This window comes from Pezoporus occidentalis, unplaced genomic scaffold, assembly GCF_034315485.1.
Source record: "Pezoporus occidentalis ecotype Australia unplaced genomic scaffold, CSIRO_AGI_Poc_V1 ctg28, whole genome shotgun sequence".
NCBI lineage: Eukaryota > Metazoa > Chordata > Aves > Psittaciformes > Psittacidae > Pezoporus > Pezoporus occidentalis.
Genome location: NW_026914718.1, coordinates 4,002,316 through 4,024,614, shown reverse-complemented (window position 1 = coordinate 4,024,614; position 22,299 = coordinate 4,002,316). Strand labels below are relative to the sequence as shown.

The 22,299-nt window shown below is 45.7% G+C and overlaps 2 protein-coding genes across 2 annotated transcripts in view; one reads left to right on the top strand and one right to left on the bottom strand.

The window, feature by feature from the left end:
• Positions 1-2,478, top strand: part of VOPP1 (VOPP1 WW domain binding protein) — a 62,831-nt gene extending 60,353 nt beyond the window's left edge. The window contains exon 5 of the mRNA XM_062625416.1: positions 2,001-2,478. Coding sequence (XP_062481400.1) covers positions 2,001-2,182 — 182 coding nt within the window. The 3' untranslated portion in view covers positions 2,183-2,478. The remainder of the gene's footprint in view (positions 1-2,000) is intronic.
• An 8,310-nt stretch (positions 2,479-10,788) lies between these two features.
• Positions 10,789-22,299, bottom strand: part of LANCL2 (LanC like glutathione S-transferase 2) — a 29,839-nt gene continuing 18,328 nt past the window's right edge. Inside the window, exons 6-9 of the mRNA XM_062625350.1 lie at positions 19,009-19,191; positions 16,698-16,874; positions 13,244-13,316; positions 10,789-12,001 (exon numbers count right to left, since the gene is read on the bottom strand). Coding sequence (XP_062481334.1) covers positions 11,886-12,001; positions 13,244-13,316; positions 16,698-16,874; positions 19,009-19,191 — 549 coding nt within the window. The 3' untranslated portion in view covers positions 10,789-11,885. The remainder of the gene's footprint in view (positions 12,002-13,243; positions 13,317-16,697; positions 16,875-19,008; positions 19,192-22,299) is intronic.

Below are 22,299 nucleotides of genomic sequence, written 5' to 3'. Positions count from 1 at the left end.
CCAGTTCGCATTTTCTGCTAGCTCCTCTTCCAGGTTTGGGGGCAGTAGCCAATTCACTGTTGCAGTGGAGCACTTGAAATGTGGCTCCTTGCCCATCTCTCTCCTTCCGTGCAGCATCTCCTGCCGTCCCAGCAGCAACCTGGAAGTGGGAGGTGCTTTTTCTGTGGGCCTGAATGGGAAAATGCATTGAACGCCTCAAGCAGCAGTTTGCAGACCTGGTGGTATCTTTCACTTCAGTCCTAACCTACACAGCCCCAAACTGGTAGTTCAGGTGTTAGAAAAGGTCAGGTCCCTTTGTAGACACTTAGCAAATACTTACTGAGCTGTTCCCATAAGGAAGTTGATACTCAGGTGGTGTTTCCTGCTGGGTTTAATGAACTGAAAATATATTTCAAAAGACTGGTGTCCACACTTGCCCCCTGCCTCCCCCCCTCCAAGTTTTAATACTACACAGAAGCTTTAATGAAAACAGGTATTTTCCTCATGAGCAAGCTGCAGGGAGCTACCCCAACCTCTCCCATTTCCCCGGTAGAAACGTGGAGCTAGGCAGGATGTAACTTAAAACCAAAACTGCTTAAAGAAAAATGCTACAGAAGAGGGTATTAGCTCAAACTGTGGAGAGGTAGGGCTCAGCTCCTGTTCCCAGCCTGCTTCTCCTGCAGCCATGTGCTGATGCTACAGGTGGAAGCAGAACAAGGGCTTCTCATTACTGCAGCAAAGGGAAGGAGGCTGCGGAGAAGCTCTCTGCACTCAGAGAAAAACTGCTGTGTGGTGTGTTAAAGGTTATTGTGTTAAGAAGGAGATAACTGCGTTGCTTATCTGCTTTCCTGCTGAGTGTCCAAACAAAGCTCTCTAGGCAGACACCCCAGGCTCTGGGACACTTTGTACCCCCAAGCCTTATGGCTTGACCCATCTAATTTGATACCAGGACACCTTTTTAGGTTTGGTATGTAGCTCCTGAATGCTTAAAGTACTAAAGGATGGTGAAAGCTTCAATCGGCATTTATTCCTTCTGTAGCAATATTGAGTCCTAGTGTCACTAAGTCACAGAAAGGAATGATTGAGGGGAAAATCCCTTAGAATCTGTGTCATTACAGGAAAACCAGACTAGTTCCAAAAGAAGAAAACCTATTGCTCAGTCATTTTGTTTGTTGAAGGCAAGCTTTGTGTAAACAGGCAGAGAGAAAGGGAAGAAAACTAATTTACATCTTGAGATAGAGACACTCTCTGATTTTAGTTGCTGGAATTAATTGCTTTAAGTCATCTTCCACCAGCCGCTGCAGTAGCTGAGGAGGGTTACACGCCACCTTTGTTATTCCTCGTGGCAGCAGGTCTGTTACCCCTCATGTGTCACAACTAAGGAATTCTGCCTTTGATCCTCCGTTTCCTTTCCTTGTCCCTACAGGCTCCAACATCATTTCCTAAATTTAATCTGTGCAAAGCAATCTTGTCGCACTGTGTTAGCCAGCCATAATTGGCTTCAACTTGGGGTTTTGCTTCATACATGCTTACTCCTTAGCTTTATCATGCCTAGAAGGGAAACTATCTATTTGAGATGCTCTTTGGCTTACAGGCAGATCCAGTACACCACAGAATAATCTGAATCCCTTTTGCAAGGCTTAACTCCTGGGTCAGGGTTGCAGCAGAAACCCCTTTGTCCATCTGGGATCCCACTCTTCTCTCTGCAGGCCTGGCAGCTTTTCTATCTGGGGAACTGAGCAGAGCTCAGTGTTTTCCCTCTCAATTGGTAGTCACTTGGGGCAGTGGTGCCCTTTGTTGCACTGAATGATTTCTGTTGCATGCAAAATTGAACCTTTTTGGGGAAATCTCAAGAAGTCCTGCAAGCCTGGGTTTTCTTTGGAATAGGAAAGAGGTGGCTCCTTGTCTTTGCTCTGATGAACACCATGAGAAAACTTGTCCAAGCATGCAGAGCACAGGCCCTGGGAGAGCACAACCTGATGCTGTTGCTGATACCTTTTCTCTTTTTTCCTTTCTTTCAGGGTCACAACAACCTGGAGTGCCGTACTACACGGATCCAGGTGGACCTGTGATGAATCCCATGGCTATGGCTTTCCACGTCCAGCCCAATTCCCCGCAAGGAAACCCGGTTTACCCCCCGCCACCTTCCTACTGCAACACACCACCTCCCCCTTACGAGCAGGTGGTGAAATCCTCCACGTGAGGACTCTCTGGCTCTCTGACCTGACTGTGTGAGAAGAAGGTGCCATTGTAAAATGACCGCAATGGAGGGTATCCACCCTTTTGAACACTTGCTAGTTCTGCAAGTTCTCTCTCCCTCCCTTCCCTGCACCTTCCCCATTCAAAGTTACTTGCAAAGGGGTGATCTTAAAGGGTTTTTTTCATTTTTTTTCTTTTTTCTTTTTTTTTTTTAGTAGAAGTGTATTTTTTCTTTGTCTTCAAAATGAGAGAAGTTGTCTTTGTAATGCTTTTAATGGAAACCTATATTTAAAACCTGTATGTCTTTCTCTTTATTTATTGTTCATTTCAATCATGGGTTAAATTGCATTGTGGTAGGCTATTGATAGCAGTTCCTTATGCAATCCCAGAGTGATGACCCCATAGCACAAATGCCCTCATCTAAGGGAAATGGCAGAGAGCAGAGGGTAGAAGTAGAAGAGGCAGGGCAATGCTTTTACCACAAATGGTAACCACCATCTTTTTCTGTTACAATTTTGTTGTACAGCTCAGTTCTGACAAACAGCAGAAAGATGCTGTGATAGAAGTTGCTGTAACTGGAGCATCAGCGTTGGTCAGGTCATAGCAGGGGCTTTGCCAAGTGCCCTCGAAAAGAGGGAGTCATTACTTTAAACCATGCATCTAAAAAGTGGAGGACTGGGACTTGACCAGTACCTGGACTCTGCCTGTGTGACCAGCATCTTGCCTGCGTGGTTTTGACAGCAGTGAGATTGTATGAAACAGCTGATGACCTAAGTGTTGGTAGTGAGAGGGAGGTGTTATAACCTCGATAATATCTGTGCTTGTGCCTCTCAACGGAACAGTTAGAAACACTGAAATATGTAGCAAAGTTTTCTTCCCTAAATTGGGAAGTAAGAAAGAATGGAAACCTGGAAGTTTGCTCCCTTTGTTAATGGGGAGTTTTATCCCTGAGAAATAGTAGCTTTCATTATGGTCTTACTGCTGCCACAGAGTAGAGCTGTCCTCTCCAGGTGACACATCTGTAAAACTGCTCTCTTCTGTAGGCTAGATGAATAAATAACTTTTGGGGACTGGTGCTTAAGAGCAGTTCCTTGACCTGAGGCACAGAAGTTTGGCTCTCTGTGACTCCTAGCTCATCGTGTGTTTTGTTGTGAGCAGCCCCAGCACTCCCAGTTCACCATCTCATGCTAGTGGCTGGCTGTCTCAGTAGCAAGTCAGTGCCTTCAGATAATCATAAAGCCCCTTTACCTGTGAGGGCTCTCACACCCATCCATGCTAGCAGCAATGTGAAGCTGCTGAGACATGACTACATACATACTAATGGGACCTTCTCGTGCATATGCAGAACCATGTTGCTAATGAATGACAAAAGATGCCATCACCTTCTGCTTCTGAAGGACCTTCACAAGCAGCATAGCTGAGGGTTAAGAGTCTGATACGGTCCTTTGGGTACCAGGTAGATGCTCACTGACTGCCAATACAGCAGCTGCTCCTGTGTCACTCCAGCCAGGGCACAGAGGTCACCAAGTTGGTATGGAGTAATCTGAAGATCTGTGTTGCACAAGGAGCCAAAGCTTTATTGTGCTGTTAATGCATGCCAGTGGCTTATGAGAACTCTCTCCTAAGTTGGCTTTTGCAGAACTGGCAGAAAAGAGCATCCCTTTCATTATGAAAAACTACTAAGGGTCACTGTTACTAAAAGCTGCTGGTGGAGTTAGTCATCCAGAGCAGAGCTAGCTTTGGGGTGAAATAAGCTTTCCCTCACTGTGCATCATAAATGAGGACCAAAGCAAAGTACTTCTGTGTGTGCAGTGTAGACCCAGCGGACACTTAAGATGACAAAGAAGTACACTTTATATGTGATGACTGCGTCCATCTGCACACAGCAACTGTATATAGTTTCTAAATTAGTGTGCACTTGAAGTTCAAAGCTGAATGTCACTGAATGTGGTTGTGTATAACACAGTGTTTTTAAAGGAAATCCAGCCTTTCTTTTTCTGTCAAGAGAAATGACCGCAGACCTCCTGTTAGTAGATAGATGTTGTTATGTCCTTTTGTATTTCAAGATGTATCTGTGACAGCAGGCATTTTCCTGGACACATTGAATAGAAGCCTTTTATAGTGAATTCTTATGCTGTACATTGAAATCCAACTTGGTGATTTCAGTGGTGAAGTCTGGCTGGTTTATTTGCTAGTGTTGATGGATGACACTACCTCTTACAACACATGCACTCCTCTGCTAGCAAACTTGCTTGGTCTTCTGAAAACCCAGTACCTATATGGTCAATCCATATGAATTACTTGCAAACTGCTTACATGCCTTTCCTCTCATTGCCTCGCTTTTGGAAGTTTTTAGGTTTTCCTTTATTTTTCCCCCCTCTTAGTTTGAAAAACAAGATGTGGAGAGAAAGAAGGGAGAAACCCTGTAACTTTCAGTAGGGTGATACCAACAATACGAAGCTTATCAGGAGTGTACATTGCGCATTTTGCAAGGTTGGGTTGGTGGGTTGAAGGATGGGTGGAGTAGAAATGAAGGTCTTTTCTAGGACAAGAGGAAATGGCTGGTTTAGACTGAGATTAGGAACAATTCCTTCCCCAAAGGGTGCTCAGGCATTGGAACAGGCTGCCCAGGGCAGTGCTGGAGTCACTGTCCCTTGGAAGTGTTCACACACCGTGTAGATGAGGCCCTCAGTGACATGGGTTAGTGGTGGCCTTGGTAGTGCTGGGGAACAGTTGGATTTGATGATCTTAAAGGTCTTTTCCAACCTGGTTGATTCTGTGATTCTGCTGTCTTGGAGGCTTCTGTTGCTCATAAAACTTGTGCAGGCTTTCCCTTGGAATGTGTTTTAGTAAAGTAAGATTGGATGTTGCTGTACCTTTAGCCCTCTTCATTGCTCTTTCCTGAGCCGTATGTTTAAAGTTCTTTGTATCACTGAGCTGTGTTCGGAGTGTGACCTCTTGTGTGCATAGCTGGAGCAAAGGCAGGGCTAACACCACCGAGAGACTGGTACTCAACAGCACTTTGGCAAGACAGATGTGAAACAGACTACAGGCACGCCTCTGGAAAGGGCAGGATTCCTCCTCACCAGCAGGCAGTGATGACAGGTCACACAGGTAAAGGAAAGCCTCATCTTGCAACAGGACTTGGCAGTAGTAATGCCTTAGGAGCTGCCAGCTGCTGCAGCCTCACTGATGTGGACTTTGCGTGGTGTAGTGGATGCTTCATCTGTTGGGATTCCTGTGCTGGATTCTCTGGGTGCTCCTCCTGCATCCTCTCTCTAACATAGCTGATACTTTGGTGCCTCACTGATGAGGCAGGGTGGTGTTTGCCTTTGGGATCCTGCCATCTACATCAGGAAGTTGATTTAATGTGTTGTGGGGATCTGTGACCTGGTTCTTGAAGATTGGGAGTGATGCAGGGTGGGATTTAAATGCCTTGAACAGTGCTTGGGTAGAATCCTAGAGCTGAGCCACTGAGCCTTGGAAGGGGGGCAGCCAGGAACATAAACGTTATCCCCTTGAGGTCCTTTCTTCAGTTGTGTGTTCTCAAAACGTGTTTGCTGTACGTGTGAGGAGGCAGTGATTGGGAGGAATGCAATACATGGGTAAGGGAACCTTTGAGGTCTCTGCTGCTGTGACCCTGGCAGAAATGGGAAGGAGAGAGGGGTTCAGTCCCTTTCTGCCACAGTGCAATCTCCAAATACACTGCTTTGATGAGAGCAAAGGCACTGCCAGGGGCTCTTGGTACACTTAACCCTTAGCCCTGGTGTGGCCTCCTTCATATGTCCAGGGCTTGTGTGACAAGCCCAGGCTTGGGAAGAGGAGGGAACCTGCTCTTGCTGTGTGTGGGCAGTTGGTTTTCAGCTGGAGGCTTCACTGTCCTGGCTCAGCGAGGAAGAGCAAAGGTTATAGAAGACTGGTTGTGCTCTGCTCTCTTTCCTCCTCGGGGATCATGCAGGCAGGGAATGAGCAGAGGCCTTTATAGACTTGTCAGGACCTGACGGTCCTTGTGTGCAGCTTGTGCCTCCAGGTACACTGCAATCAAATTTGGCTCTGAAGGGCAATTGAAGGTGGTATTCTGAGACCCTCTGACACGCCTGGGGGGTTTGCTCTGGTTTGAGAGGGGAGAAGAGGAGGAATATACTTCTAGCATCACCTTCTAGTTAGCTACTACCAGCAAGCAGGGGTGCAGAGTGACTCTGTAGTCATTGTCTGGCATTTCAGGTGCTGCCTATCCCAGGAGACTTTGGGAATTAACTTGCCTTCAGCTTTTGGTTCTTCCTCATCCCTTCTTGTACATTCCACACATCTCCTTTCAGCCCTGCAGCAGGAGAGTGATCTCACTCAAGATGATCCCCGCTCAGAAGAAAAGCAGCAATGAGGCTTGCTTTAATGTCTTACAGCAGGGCTGTAAAGCCTCTTTGAGTAGTCAGGCTAGAGCTCACCCTTCAGCCACTGGTGACATTGGGCTCACATTGAAGGCAAGAGCTGGCTGTAGCCAGAGAACCTCCCAGGATCAGGAGATGCTTTTTTTCCCCAGGAAGGTAAGTTTTCTTCCCATAAAGCATCTTCCCTCCAACCTGCTTGCTGCCCTGTGTACTGTTGAGGGATGGCTCTGTGTTGGTGGGTGAATTGAGTTTGCTGCAGTCTGAGGGTTCATCAGGTTTTGCTGCTGCTGCTTTTTCAGCCTTCCAGCAAATACACAGCCCCAGCACTTGCTGTGAGGCTCGGAGCAGCTGAAGCACCACTGCCAAGGTGGGTGAGAGCCCGTCAAGCCAGGGCTGCTGGGCTGAGGTAGCACAAACTTCATTCACAGATGTTTGTTCTCTTTTCTCCCCTCCCCTTGGGTCTCTCTCTCTGCTCCCTGGTGTGACTGAGTGCCTCATAGCTCGCAGGAGAGGGGCAAGTGTTGCCTGGAGCATCCTGCAGCACCTTCCATGTGCCTCGGTCATCAGTTGTGCTGTCGATAGGCTTGACAAGGGGGGTACCAACCCTCCACTTCTGCTTGGTGCTGCCAGGCAGCTGCACTCGTGTCTCATTACTTTGGGAAAAGCTAATGTAGTGACAAGTTTTTTTTTGCTGTGTGGATGGGTTTTCTTTTCCCTTTTCTTTAGAGCCCTGTGACAGCTTCCAATGCTGGGACTGCCTGTTCCAACAAGCTCTTCAGACTATGTGAGGAAGCAAAGGAGGTACTGCTCTGTCTTCCCTATTTACAGCAAACTCCAGCCCCTCAGATGGGTTAGTTTTATATGCATATACCCAAGATGCTACCTTTTTTGACACATAGGTCAGCCAGGAGGTTACACCACCTTGTCAGATGGTAGAGCCTTACTGGTTTTTGCTTCTTTAATTTTCTTTTTCTGATCTATCATCTAATGCATCACTTCTAATTCAGTGGGTGAAATAAATGGGCCAGGAAGTATTTGCAGGTCCCATGTAGGAGTCATTGTCCATCCGCCCCGCAATGCCCTGTTGCTGAGGGTTTGAGCTACCTTGTGAGATTTTACAGTACTCTTTGGCCAGGAAACCACTAAAGAAAGCCCAAGCAGGGGAAGATCCAGCATAAGGCAGTTCCTACAGAGCACCTGCTAGGTAATAATGCTGTTAAAGAGGAGACAGACAACTGGCAGGCACTGTCCCAAGCTGCTGTGTGCTGCAGGGTGAATGGGACAGCAGAGAAAGCAGAGGGAAGTGACAAGTGAAGCTCCCACCCCAGCCCCTGCAGGTGAAGGTAGCTCCTTAGCTGCACATGTTATTTTGGCTTGAGGTATAGAGAGAAGTCACAAGGATAGCTGTGTGTATCTCTGTGTCCTTGTCCTGCTGCTTAACCCCAGCTTATCTCATAGCTGCAGCAGGATTTACAGCAGCCCACTTGCAGATGTCAAGGAGAAGCAGTGGCTGAAGACGCTGAAGACGGGTCATGAGTGCTCCCTGTGTACAAATCACAGCTGCAGTGCTGGGCAGAGAGGGGCACTTCTGCATCAGCATGGAACCAAATGGGAGGCAAGTGAACAATTTCACCAGGACAAAGCCTGCTGCATCAAAGCACCCTGTTGGGACAAGGCTTCAGGTATTACCTGACACACAGCATACGGGCCTCCTCCCGCCTCTATCCTACCCTATTTTGATAGGGTTACAAAGAAGTACTGTGTTAGAAAAGCCCCAATGCATTTATCTACCTCACTTTGTACAGATTACCTTACCTACAGAGCAGAAATGCCATTAATTCAAAAAAGCAGCAGTTGCTCTAAGTAGTAAGGAGAGCCTTGAGTGGCTCACGCAGCTTTGTGAAACAGGAACACTGCCCCTTGCTTGCAGCATACTTCAGGTTTCCTTCTGTTAAAGCCTAGCTAGAGAAACCCATCAAGTGTTTCCAGCTTTTATCACAGCTGGAAAACAGGTGTTAGTCAGCTGGGCAGAGAGGCCTCAGACAGAGTTCATCCTGAGGAGGGTCTGGAGATGCTGTGAGGGCTGGAGCAGCTCTGCTCTGGAGCCAGGCTGAGAGAGCTGGGCTGGTTCAGCCTGGCGAAGAGAAGGCTCCTGAAGGGGAGACCTTAGAGCAGCTCCAGTGCCTAAAGGGGCTACAGGAAACCTGGAGAGGGGCTTTGGACAAGGGCCTGTAGGGAGAGGACAAGGGGAATGGCTTAAACCTGGCAGAGGGGAGACTGAGATGAGCTCTTAGGCAGAAGTTCTTCCTGTGAGGGTGCTGAGGCGCTGGCACAGGGTGCCCAGAGAAGCTGTGGCTGCCCCATCCTTGGCAGTGTTCAAGGCCAGGTTGGACAGGGCTGGAGCAACCTGCTCTAGTGGAAGGTGTCCCTGCCCAGGGCAGGTCAGATCAGTGGGACAGCTCTCGCCCCGGTGCTGGGGGAAGGAAGGAGTACAACAGGAGGAAAGAAAAAAGGAAAACACCACAAGGAATCACACCAGTTACCACCACACAGCTTGATCTTTACTAATAAAGCCAAAGAACAAAACATCAGCATTTTTTCCTCTTTTTCTGCCCAAAGAGCATCTCCACTATTAACACTACTGCTTTTTGCAACAGATAAGACTTATTACACACGGACAAAGCAAACCAGGGAATATTAAGACATTTTCCACATTTTTAGTTTGAAGTGATTTGTGAAAACAATGCCTTGGTGAAATGCCTCTTTTCACCTTCACGTAATACCCTTTCTTAGCTGGCCACCCAGATCCCGCAGCGCTGTGAGGAACAGGAAGGAAGAGCCACATGGAAAGTCACATCATGAGGCAGGTGCACTGTCAGACACTTCCCAACTCAATACGTTTCCAGTCTTGCTCAATTCCAAGAGGATTCTGTGGAGGAAGTCAGTGTCGTGCCCCAGTGCAGCAGAAGACTGGCTATGGTACACAAATTGCTGATAGCTGACTGGCTCCTTAGTTTGATGGGTGCACTCAAGCATCTTAGAAGAGTTTAATACCAAGCAGGTCTCCAAGTGTGTGGATGCATATGGATTTTTTTAAACCAGCAAGTTTTAATTCCCTTGGGAATTCCTTCAGGTGCCACTCCAAGCTCAGCAGCCAACATATGCGTGTGTGTGTATATATATATATATCTCTATACCGTCACTGACTGAACACCTGCCTGTTGCCCCCCCATGTGAAGCTGTCAGTACAACACATGCTTGCAATTTGCCCCAAGCCCCTGTTAACCCATCCCAGGTGTGGAGGGGAAAGAAAATAAGGGGTGGGGTGATGTGGAACAGGATGGGAGCTGTCCCCTGCCTCCTTTCCTAGAATTTGAGAGACTTCACCCTGGGCAAGGTTCCTCCCTGGCTTTACCTATGGGCAGGATCAGTGATGCACAGGCTGAGAGTCAGGCCTGTGCCATGGAGGAACATTTCATTTGAGATGGGCTCTGGTGGTTCACTCTGCGCATTGCTCTCCCTGTCACTCACTGCTTGCTGCAGCTCTGCTCAGGTCTGCCTCACCCCACCTCCCTGCCCTGGAGCATCCCTTGCTCCTGCTGCCTTTTCCCTTGCCCCAGGCTGTACAGACTCAGCTGGGTTTGGTGTCTCACAACTCATTTTCTGCCCTTTGCCCAAGCTGCTCTGCTGTTTTAGTCCTACCTGACAAACCAGGAGGAGTCACACTGTGACATTAAGCTGTCCCTGCACTGGCAGAACTGAATGTGGAGATGATTTAACATCCCAATGGATTTGGGAACAGACTCTCTAAGGTTCAAGGAAGTCACTTAGGCAACACTGCATTTCCAAGCCTGTCTGCAAACACTGGAGCTCAGCAGATGGCCCACAAGTCACACATCCATTAAAATAAGCACCTGGAATGACACAGCACAAGGAGACCTGGGGGAAGGATCACAACAGAGCTTGAGCAGGTGACAGCAGTAAGTATATTTACCATCTATCTATCTGGCACATATAAGCCTGCTATAAGTGTACTCGGAGTGTGTCCCACTACTTCCAAACCAAGAGCCTCAGGAGCAATGGGAGGCAGGTCTAGTATTTCACAACCCCACCACACTGCAATGGGAAGCAGAGCACCAGCAGCACAGTTAAAACTAAGGGCAAAGGGCTCTTTCTGTGTGGATTTTAAGATGAAATAAACATCAATTACACCCTCTAGCAATGGTTTCATAGGGCTCATTAATCTTCTGTGGCCTCCACAAGCAGCTGGTATTTATCGCTCCTGTAATACTACATGGGCTAAACACAGCTGGGCTGGGAGAGGGAGGGAAGGGCCCAGAACAAATCACTGCTTTGGTTCTGGAAGCCACAGCCATCCTGAGTTACCAGGGTGAGAAACTGCACTGACACCCTCCCTTACTCATTCAGTACTAGATGCTGCAGGACAGGCCTATTAGAAAGCCATGTACAGGAGAGGAGAAGCACAGTTAATGCCATCCCTGCTCTGCTGCTGGTGGCAGTGGGAGGTTCCCATGGGTGACTCAACCTCCAGTTTAAGCTCGTGCCATGGGCTGTGGCTTTGCAGAGGTGGGGACAAGCATCCCCATCCTGTTCTAAGTGCCTAACACACTAAACAGGGCCAGGTATCAAAGGAAGCCTCTTTTTCAGGCTTTCAGCAAAACCCTCCAGCAATAGCAGCAAAAGACAATTCATGTCCCTTTAAACTTCTCTGAGAACATACCTCTTCACCAAAAAAGGCTGATCTCCATCACTTTAGCTTCTAGGAACTATGGAGAAAAATGCAGAAAAATATGGACATGAACATGTTTTTCATCTCTTTAGAAGTTGCCAGCTCAGCAGTGAAGCTGGGCACTGTCCTGCAGCAAACTCTGGCATAAGGTGGAGCTCTCTGGATAACCACGCTGCAGAAGGCAACAGTGCTGTCGTGAGTCATGCACAAAGGTACAGGACAGAGATTCACACAGGGACCAGCTTTTTGCTAACAACAAAAGACTCGAGTCAACACACAACACCTATAAACATGCAGAGCATGTCAGAGACCTGAAGAAGACAAATACAACAGTAGAGAGAGAGTTCAAAACTTGACTTCTCTTGTCCTACTTCTGAAGCTGTCACTTTAACAGAACTGAAATGTGGCTTCTCCCATTCATGCTCCAATGACTTCATGGTCCTCTGGGGCAGGGGTGGGGTGAGACAAGGGGTTTATCCATCCGTCAGTTCAGGGTCGAGTTGGTTCGGTATCAGAGGCACTGAACAGTCTCATCTCTTTTGGCATCAGTTTCCTTTCAAAACGATGTTTTAGCTGTCCTGTTCCACTTTGTTTTCCCTCCTTTGAGGTCCAAGTTCAAATGCTGGAAACCGGGAAGTCTCCGGTACTGAAATATCTGAGAGGAAATGAATAGCTCCAGCCATGCCTAAAACATAATGAGAAAGGGATTCTTGTGCATCTTTGACATTAAAATAGCAGAGATGACAGCAAAGGCAACAGCGCATGTTTGAACACCTCCTCACCAGATCAAATAGGGCCTATAGAAAAGCAAGTTCATTTGTACTGTGCTCAGGAAACCAAGTTTCACTTGAAAAGGTGAATGGCAGAACCACGCTCTCCCTGCTGGCATCTTTTCAGCTGCACAACCTCAATGCTACCTCACTTAAGAAAGTAAATCCCAGCTTTGGGCTGTCCCTCAGAATTCGAGCAGCTCTTGCTCATCATTTCACTGATTAAAAAACAAAGGCAAAACTTCATTATCCTTATGATGATAAGTATATACTTATATATATATTTATAACACACATATATATACTTATATATAGTATATCATATACTTATGATATACAGATTCAACTGTTCACTATTCATAAAGAGGTCATGCAGAGCCTGAAGCACTAACAAACACCAGCATAACCTAATAAGAGCCTTGGGGTGACAGAAAACAGAGGCACCTAAAGCAGGGGAGCACAGAAATACACACAGTTTTATAACACTAAAATCCTATTTTATCAACAGCTAAGCACATACAAACAAAGGAACCTTCCTGAAATACAGCACCTGATGCAAATGAAACAAGACTTGTGCACATACATGCAGACTTGGACAATTTCATGCACAATTCTGGCTCCCCACAAAAGACCCCCAAATCAAGAAACTAAATAAAAAGCAGCATTAAAGCACGAATCATCCTATTGCTGCACTACTTCACCATCTCAACAGATTTCAAAGCTGTTATACAACAGATTTTATACCTGCTTTTTTCCCCTTGTGCATGGAAGGAAGCTCTCATGAATGAGAACAGCTCTATTTCTCCCCTTAAATATTTAGACAATAACGCAGCATATAGCAGGAATCAAGCATATAACTACTTGTATTCACACGTTGGATTGGCCTCTTTGTAAAATAATCCTATTTGGTCTGCTGTAATTTCATGTATTTGTGGTAGGTGGCACACTAGGCTCATTGTTCACGAAGCAGCAGCACTGCTTTAAATCCTATGATTCCTTATGTTTCTCAAACATATGGATGAGCTAAGGAACAGAATTCCTTTAGATGGAAGTAATAGTAGAGAGCGAGTCTATTTTTAATAGCAGAGGAACCCAAAACTTTGAGGTTGCCCTGTTTCCCATAGAATGTCATGCCATTTACAACGCCATCCCTTTACCTTCAAAGAGAGAATAAGGTCGGTCAGGAATACGACATCCATGTGCACCATACTCCAAACACCATTCAGCAAACTGCAGGACAAAAAAATAAATACATCAAAAGTGAGTTTGGGGTTTTTTTAGTCATTATTTTGATTTAAGACTGTCAAATGAAAGCTTGAGTATCTGCATCTCTTTAATCTCCACATAAAGGTACGTTTCGGTACTAAAACCGTGTAAGCAGAGACAACACAGATATCACTGTCCCAGATCAGTTTGTCCCACTTCAACCATGACAAGGCTGCAATTAGGTTTTAGGAGATGTATTTCCATAGCACAAGTTTCAGTTCCATAACAAAGTCATTAGGTGGGCTGTACTTTACTTCTGCTTCCTATAAATCACCCCTGCTATATGGCAATGAAAAATGCTGCCAGAAGAGATACATTCAGTTTCAAACTGTTCTCACACTATAATAACAGTTTCTTATCTGTCTCGGTGCTTTGTTTATCCACGTGCTCAGGACTCAGTGTTGTTAGTTGTATTTTGGTTTTCTTTCACTCTGCACCAATTCAGAGTATTAAATCTCCAGCTGCCATTATTTAGCATTATTTATTTGCTCTTGCCAAGCCTTATGTAAAACCATTCTATATACAGTTAGACAATTATGGTCATCAATATTTTGCTGCAGAAGATGGAATACCATTAAAAAGAGTTCACAGCGTGTCTGATCAATGCTGCTCCAGTAGCTAACATCATATATATGTGACTTATGAATCACATCTGGATCAACTTAATAGCAGCCATCTATCTATTCCTCCGTTATGGCTCCCCAGAGCATACAGGGGGCTACAAGTTCCCCTGGCATTTCTGTGCTTGGAAGTAAACCACTGCTTATCCAAAATACAGTGTGAAGATTCCTGGAAAGCAAAGCACAGAGAGGTTTCTCCCAGCTCCCCCTGCAACTTGGGCAAACTGCTAGCAAACGAACCAGAGAGTTAACCTACTAACGTAACATCCTACTAACTACCAGGTGCCAAAGCCATAGAGCTGGAGTATATGGGGTGTAAGCATCACTCCACAGCCATCACTCTGTTTAACAGGAGGATAAAGGGTGGCATCTTCTCCCTTCTTCCCCCCACTTTGTTCTGTTTTACTGGGAGGTGGTTTTTTTCTTCCCTTAGTAAGGGTGTGTGTATGTGTGTGAATGTCTTGAGGAAAACCCAGCAAAACCCCCACAAACACTGTGGTCCACACTGTTATTAAGAACTAATGAAACATTTTTGGACCCCTGACAGGTATAAATCATCAAACCAAGGTTTAATCCCCCACGTAACCTTATCGTATACGTGAGGACTGAACACATTAATGGCATATTTCTAGACTACAATCAGTTCTTGCAACATGCACATCTTACTGCGTATACTGCCAGCCTGGGAACTGCAACAGAGATTTAACAAATGCACCCCAGGCTACTGAAGCACAACCAACATTTACAAGGTCGCAGCTCCAGCACAACTCACAGATCCAGTAAGCCACACTCATCTTGGTTAAACCAAGGGGAAAAAGAAAGAAACCTCGCCTAGCAGGATGACATCTGCCATTCTCTGTCACAGACTGGGCATGCTTGCCATCTGCAGTGGTTTAATCACAACGCTGAGCAGCACAGAGCTCGGATGCTCCCTGCTGCATGCAGCCAAGGATGCCACAGCCCCTCTCACCTCTCCCGGGCAGGCTCAGCCTCCTGGGAGCCTTTCTGATAATGCTGGAGAAAAGCTGCAAGGCCAAAAGCAAGAAGCACAGCGGTCTCTGCGATTCACAGGGCTCTTCTGGTTCACTTGTGAGTGTTCCATGGCTCTTGAGAAGCAACCAGGGATTGCTGGATGGACTCCTTCCCCTGGGGCCCATGCTTTCAGTGTGAGCAAACACCCCTGGGAGGGGAGCCATCAGGTTCCCCCAGTTACATCCCTTCAGGTACCAACATAACTGCATGCTTGCTTCCCTGCATGTTCTGGCTCAAGAAGAAAAGACTCCAAGAATTCCAGACAAGCAAATTCCTCTCCCTGCTTCTGGATTTCCCCTGCAAGAGCCCAAAGGGCCTGACTGAATGCCAGGGATGCTAAAACGCAGAATGGCTGCAAATATGCTGCCAGACCTGACAGTATTGGGCACCTCCAGCAAACAGCCTCTGGCCACTGTGCCACATCTTCCCTCTCAAAGGCATTTCAGGTATGTAACTGAGTCTCCTCCTTTTTTGCCTTTAAAACAGATATAGGCTTTCTTTTCTCTAGGCTGGTATGGAAGAATGTCAGGGCTCTCTTGAGCCAGAAATGCAGCACCAAGGGGAGTTGCCAGTGCTGGCAAAAGATGACAGGGAGAGCCTGACAGCTATGCCAACAGCAACGCCTGCTTGGGTGCTGTGGCTCACACAACAGCAGTGGGTGAGACCACGTCTAAGAAAGTCACACATGTGCCATGGGAGTGCTCTAGGAAGCAGGTCTGCCTACAGGTGTCCTCATGGCGTCATGCTTGGGTAAATGTGAAACAAGCAACAGCTTTTTAAAGCTCTGCTGACAGAGGACAGGCTGACGGCGGAGATGATACTGATGGTAGATGATGGACAGTAGGTAATTTAGAATACCAGATGGGGCTTTGAGCAACCTGCTCTAGTGGAAGGTGTCCCTGCCCATGGCAGGGGGGTTGGAACTGGATGAGCTCTAAGGTCCCTTCAAACCCAAACCATTCTATGATTCCATGAATACAGCAGCTTTACACACAGTCAAGCTCATCTAAAAGCACCTAAGAAGCAACTCATAAAATTTCCCATTGCAATACTTTTTAACCTCAGCTAAACAGCTATGTTTGCAATGCAAAACCTAACATCAGTGAACTAAGCTGAAAACAAAACCCCAACAGAACAAACCAAAACCCAACCACAGTCTTATGAGATGAGGAAACAGAAGCAGAGAAGGCGCTCGTATTTGGTAACTGGCAGGGCTGACAGCAGAACATGGACAATTCCATTAGAAAAATTCCGAGTGTCGTTCTCTGCCATTTGTACTAATGAAAAAATCCAAGTGAGCAATTTAATAACTGCAGCTCAGAGCTCTGAAAGCCCCACACAGGCACTAGTCTGAAAACAAACAATTACAAAAGACTACAAACAGTATCGCTTGAGGAGCTGCGGATGACAGTGGATGCCTCCATGGAATAATTAGCGCCACGTAACATCAGTCAGTTATTATGCAGGGAGGCTGATTTCAGACTCAATGTCTGAGTACATGATTAGCTCCTTCCTCTTTATAGAATATTGGTGTGTTTCACTGGGAGCAAGTGATGGGACCCTGCTGTACCACCAGCAGTACAGCCAGCTCCAGCTCTAGCACACAACAGCCTGCTCCAAGCACAGTTTATTCTTGCACGGGTGTTACGATGTGAAAGGAACAGTGATCGTGCTGGGATGCTGCAGAGCTCACCTTGCAAGCTCGGTAGAGGTACTTTTTGTCCTGAGTTAGGTTATAGAGAGACAAGAAGGAGTAGCCATTGCCAGCTGTACCGTGGCAGATCCCATATCCTTTTCTCAATAAACCTCTCTGCCAGATGACATCGCTACAATCCATAGCATCTTTCAAGTATTTATCTTCTTTAAAAGTCTGGAATAAAAACAGAGAATAAACACACAGAAATTAAAACACTAATGACAACAAAAGAAAGCTGGACCTGAGCAGTTTTACTGTTGGAGTTTTTCCATATAAAATTTTGTTTAAATTTTAATAATCCATTCATCATAGACTTGCTTTCCTAAGTTGCTTCTCCTTTCTCTGCATGGAATCAGACAGAACTTCTCAGGTTTTTGCTTCTGAAATCAGGACCCCAAAGGAAAAATTCAAGTTCAAGACCCTTGGTTCTACAACCTATAATCTATGGTCCTTTTTGATCCTTCCCTCCATTCCCAAGCCACAACATCATTTGATTTGAAATACAGAAATGTAATTCTTGCCTCCAAGAAATGTAACGCACAATACCGGCCATCAAATATAATCCCAAAGGGCTAGGTCCCAATCTGCCTGAGTAATTCTTCCTGGCTACTCAGACTTGGTTATGTCTGCCTTCAATTCCACGTCAAAAACGCACAAGAATATCTCTTTGCATAGCACAGGGCTCCTTTCTCTGTCACAACTACAAGGAGGAACACCCCAGTACCTTGATTAGTATTTGTATTAGAAATACTCAGAAGCACTAGCCAGTTGGGCAAAGGACCAGTTTTATAGGGTTTATTGCATCTGAAGTGCACTTTGCACATAGAGAGCCCATAAAGACAGCAGAAAATAAAAGTAATTAAACTGAACATCACCAGATTCCCATCTTCGTAAGGCTACTTTTTTGCTTCCCTTTGCCTAAGCCTCTCTACAGATCAAGAACACACCAAAACCAAGTAACTGATGCGCTACTGTAGACTTAGTCCTTTAGAAACAGCTTCCCTGCCAGGTTATTTAAGAAGCAATTAACATGCAAGATTATTAAATCCATAAGCTTCATAAAGGCCGTCTCTCTGAACAGGGTTTGCCAGCTACTGAGCTGTAGAACATCAAATTAAGGCCTGGCAACAGTGTTTGATTTCCAAGACAAACACTGCTTTATCACAAGTCCGTGTGCTTGGTGTGAAGGAAAGCACAGCCAGCAAAATGTACCCTAATTTTCTTACTGCCTCTTTAAAAAGTGTAACATAAAAACAAAAGCATCATATCCCCATCACCTCAAATGTAAGAAGAGGCCAGGAGACTGTTAAACAGAACTTGGCCCTAACCCTCTTATCTCCCAGAAAGTATTTTGTGCTGGGGTAACCAACACATTTGGCCAACATGGTCTAGGGTGATGTGTCCCTACCCATGTCAGGGGGTTGGAACTAGATGATGTCAAGATCCTTTCCAATCCAAACCATTCCATGAGTCTATGACAAAGAAGGGGGAAGAAAAATTAAAAGAGAAAATAAACTTAAGTAGTCTGCAGTGTTAACCTCCTACCACAGCCCAAAGAAAAAGCAACTGTGACTGCTGCTCCATGTGGCAATGCTGTAAGAGATTTACAGCTCACATTGCAGGTAGCAGTAAGAGTAGTTATTCCATAAACCAAGCCTGCTCTTCATCAGCCCACCCGAGCAGGGAATCTGCCAAGGAGGGCTGTCAAAAGCAAGAATCAATTTGCATGAATGTAATTAAATGGCATACTTTCAAATGCCACGCAAATCAGAAGTGCACAACACAAGGGAGACAGCAAACCTAGTTAAGGATGGAGAAGAGCAAACAGTAGGCTTGTGGTAGCTCAGCAGTTATATTTATGCCCTAGAAGGGGCCTGGGACCTTTGCTCTGGTGGTAAGCTCCCAAGAGCTCTATCTCATTAATGGAGTAATTTACGGAAGATGTTCTTTGGCAAGACACATGAACCTACGCTTCTGAAAACCAACATCACTCTTAAAACTCTTGGGATGAAGATTCGAGGAATTTAGGTCAATAGTCTTACCCAGGACCCAAAACTGCTTAAATACATGGCCCTTTTCCAAGAGAGCCTAAAGCCTAGTAACCACCAGCACCCTGAGAAGCACTTTTACCCACTTATTTCCTTTACAAACATACCTATGTAAGCATTTTAAGATTTCTGGGTGCCTAGCCTGGGTTCTGGTTTGAAAGTAGACCTAGAAAGATGGAAAATACAAGCCTTACAATCTAACAGGCCTACATACAGGTCTCTGTAAAAACAGAGGTCTATATGAACACACAGCGATTCACCTTGTAAGCTTGCATGAGCATGTGGATGACTCCGGGGGCACCATGGCACCAGTGAACCAGTCTGTCAGTCTCATTGCTCAGTGACGATGGGTAATTCCCAGATCTGAACTTCTTATGGCGCACATAGTCAATGCTTGGCTTCACCAGCTCTGTCAGGGTCTCCTGGCCCACATTTGCAATCGGCTAAAGCATACAGGAAAGCACAAAACCATTAACAGGAGTAGTAGCAAACTGTGTATCAACAGTTCATGTTAGAATCTACTTTCGAGTGTCCTACATATGTGCCCCCGATCCAAATACTCTGAATCTCTTCATACAGATTTAATTAATGTCTGGTTACAATACCATTGTGAAGAGCATTTTTACAGCTACTGGAGAGACAAAGAAACTGGGGCACCAAGTTGTCACCTGTCTTACTGGAGGTGACACAGAAAGACTACAGCAGAACTGAGAACAGAATGTGGATTTCAAGACTCCCAGGCCTCTTTTTATAGCTTAGAATAAGAGAACACTTACAGGAGAAAGATGGTTTATAGCTATGTTGCTCATAATACACACTTAAAACACAATGGGTTACACATTTTGTTTTAGCAGGAATTGACACAGACAAACCTGCCCTGTTTCCCAGGTAATGAAGAAGAGTGTAAGTAAGTAGTGGCATACCTGGAAAAAGCTTATGAAAGTCAAGTTTTCCAGCATAAACAAAACTCCCTGAAGCTATGGGTTATAAATCTGCATTTCCAAATCTCAGAAGCAACAGCTATTGGTAGCTGAACATCTTTGTACTGCAAACTCATCCTTAGATTGCTATTCTGAATTTTCTTTCTCATTTCCTATATTTAGTTTAAACCTTGCCAGAAAGAAAATATATCCATCAACCTGCATGCTTCTCATAAATAAATGTTTAGAAACCCAGTATGTGTTGGGTCTGCAGCTGTTGGCAGTCTACAGCCAAATGAAGGAAGACTTTCAATAGCTGCATTTTCAGTAACCTGAAAAAAACAAAAGCCTCTATTTCAGGAAAGTTTTGCCAAATTTCTACCTACCAGGTTCCTCAAACAAAGTCGACCTCTGCATTTTGTGAGTGGAACAGAAACCTTCACGCTGTTAATCAGAAATACACCCAAGAACACACCAGTCTGTCATGAGGAACACCCTATTGCTGATCAGCCCTCACTCACTGACCTGTGGGGTTGGGAGGCACTGCGGGAAGCTTTGTTTGGGGCTCTGATTTCACGCTGCACCCCTTCAGTAGAAGGCAAATGGGATGGTACCAGCAATAAATGCCTTCAGTCTTGAGCTGTGCAAGGCAAGCCCAGCCCAGCACATCTGTTCTTGGGAGGTAAATCCAAGAAGAGCAGAGCTCTTTACAAACCTTCACACCTTGTGCTTTTGAGAAGATCTGAGTACAAGTGAGCTCTTTGCCCAAGCTGCTGAGGTTCCCAGCACCTACTTCCAGCCTACAAAAGCAACCTACAGGCATGTGTCCTGACCCTCTGGCCAAGAGAATGATGTAAAAACAGTCATTTTTTGCTTCAGAGTTAGTGAAAGGGGCTAGGATTCCGGATTCCCTAACTAGCACTTCAGAATGCCCCCTCTACCTCCTGGCCAAGTTATTTAACACTGCTGAGGTCCTATTCCTCCAGTAGCTTTCCAGAAATAAATCCAGCAGTACATGTTTCCTCATAAAGGCGTTGTACAGAAATGATGGTCTCAGGTGCAATGCTGGATTCTTTTGTTATCAAACAAGCACTCAACAAACCATCTCCTGAATTCTTTGTTGAAAACACAGAAGAATCCTTCTCATTCGGCGTGGGAGGGATGGGGAAAGGATGAACTCCGATACGCCATCTTCTTCTGAGGTGGATGACTCAATTCTGCATGACTCACAATATTTAATGTACAGTGAAAAGACCGTAATCTAGTGCTGCATAAACAATGGCTTTGTGGCAATTCTTAAAAGCAGCAATTATATGTAAAGTTATGATTTTAACACGTAGACTAGCTTCTGCTTAAACCAAGAAGCACTGTGCAATTATTTCTGCTATCAGCCTTGAATAGTAAATGAAGAGTGAGAGGCTTCTTTAAAGCACCAGATGTTTCTCAGAAAATCCAGCAGAGCTAGGGAAGGAAAAATGGAAGCCAGGAAGATACAAGGAAGAAATTCTTTACTGTGAGGGTGGTGAGGCACTGGAACAGGTTGCCCAAAGAAGTGGTAAATGACCCCAACCCTGGCAGTGTTCAAGGCCAGGTTGGACAGAGCCTTGAGTGGCATGGTCTAGTGTGAGGTGTCCCTGCCCATGGCAGGGGGGCTGGAACTAGATGATCTTAAGGTCCTTTCCAACCCTAACTGTTCTATGATTGTATGAAGATGAGGGAGCTGGAAGGAGGCAGACATGCTTGCTGAAGAAAGCAGGAAGTGTAAGGCCAGTAAATCAGAGCTGCCCAAGACCCCAGTGAGTTGGTCACTGCAGAAAATGGCTGTAGTAAGGTTAACACAACTCCTGAGGAGCAGAGAAGTAGCCACTTCCATAGCAAAGTCAGCCACTTTAGCCTGAGCTGCTGGTGGAATTGGTGTGAGTTAATCTGAAACAGCTGGGGGGGAAATCACAGCATCTTTTGCAACTGAGGAACAGCGGCATCACCAAATTATCAGCTCAGTCACTTCTGTAGTGAACATCTGTATGCAGGTTCAGGCTGCAAGGATGTACAGTCCTTCCACTTGCCTGAAGGAAAGTCATTCTGCAGGAGCTGCTAAGAAAATTGACATTTACAGAAATGCACAGACTGGGAGCACCTTTATAAAACAGGAACAGGAACAATACAAATTTTACAGCTCTATGGTCATCTTCTGTAATGAATCTTAAGGTTCCTCTTGACTGCACAACAGAAGTAAGATACAGAGGGATGAAAAACACTGTTCTGGAAAACACTGCAATCCTATGGCAGAATCTCAGGGCAGGAGGGAATGGATTCAAGTGTGGGAAAGAGGAGGTATACAGAAGAGAGAAACATACTGAGGTATACAGAAGAGTGTTCCTCTCTTCTGCATATCTCCTGTCTCAGGACAACAGAAAGAGGAGAGCAGGGGCACAGATGCACTAAGGAACATCAGATTTTGGGGGGAGAGATAGGGGAGATAAGGAAGAAGAGCATCTACAGAATAAAAGTATACTGAAGACTAATGTGTGATTAAGGGTAGTCTTCCAAAAGCTTCAGGACAGTGAAAATAAAACAAAGTCACCAGAGAAGAGAGAAAGGACGTGGAGGGCAGGAGGCATCACCAGTGCA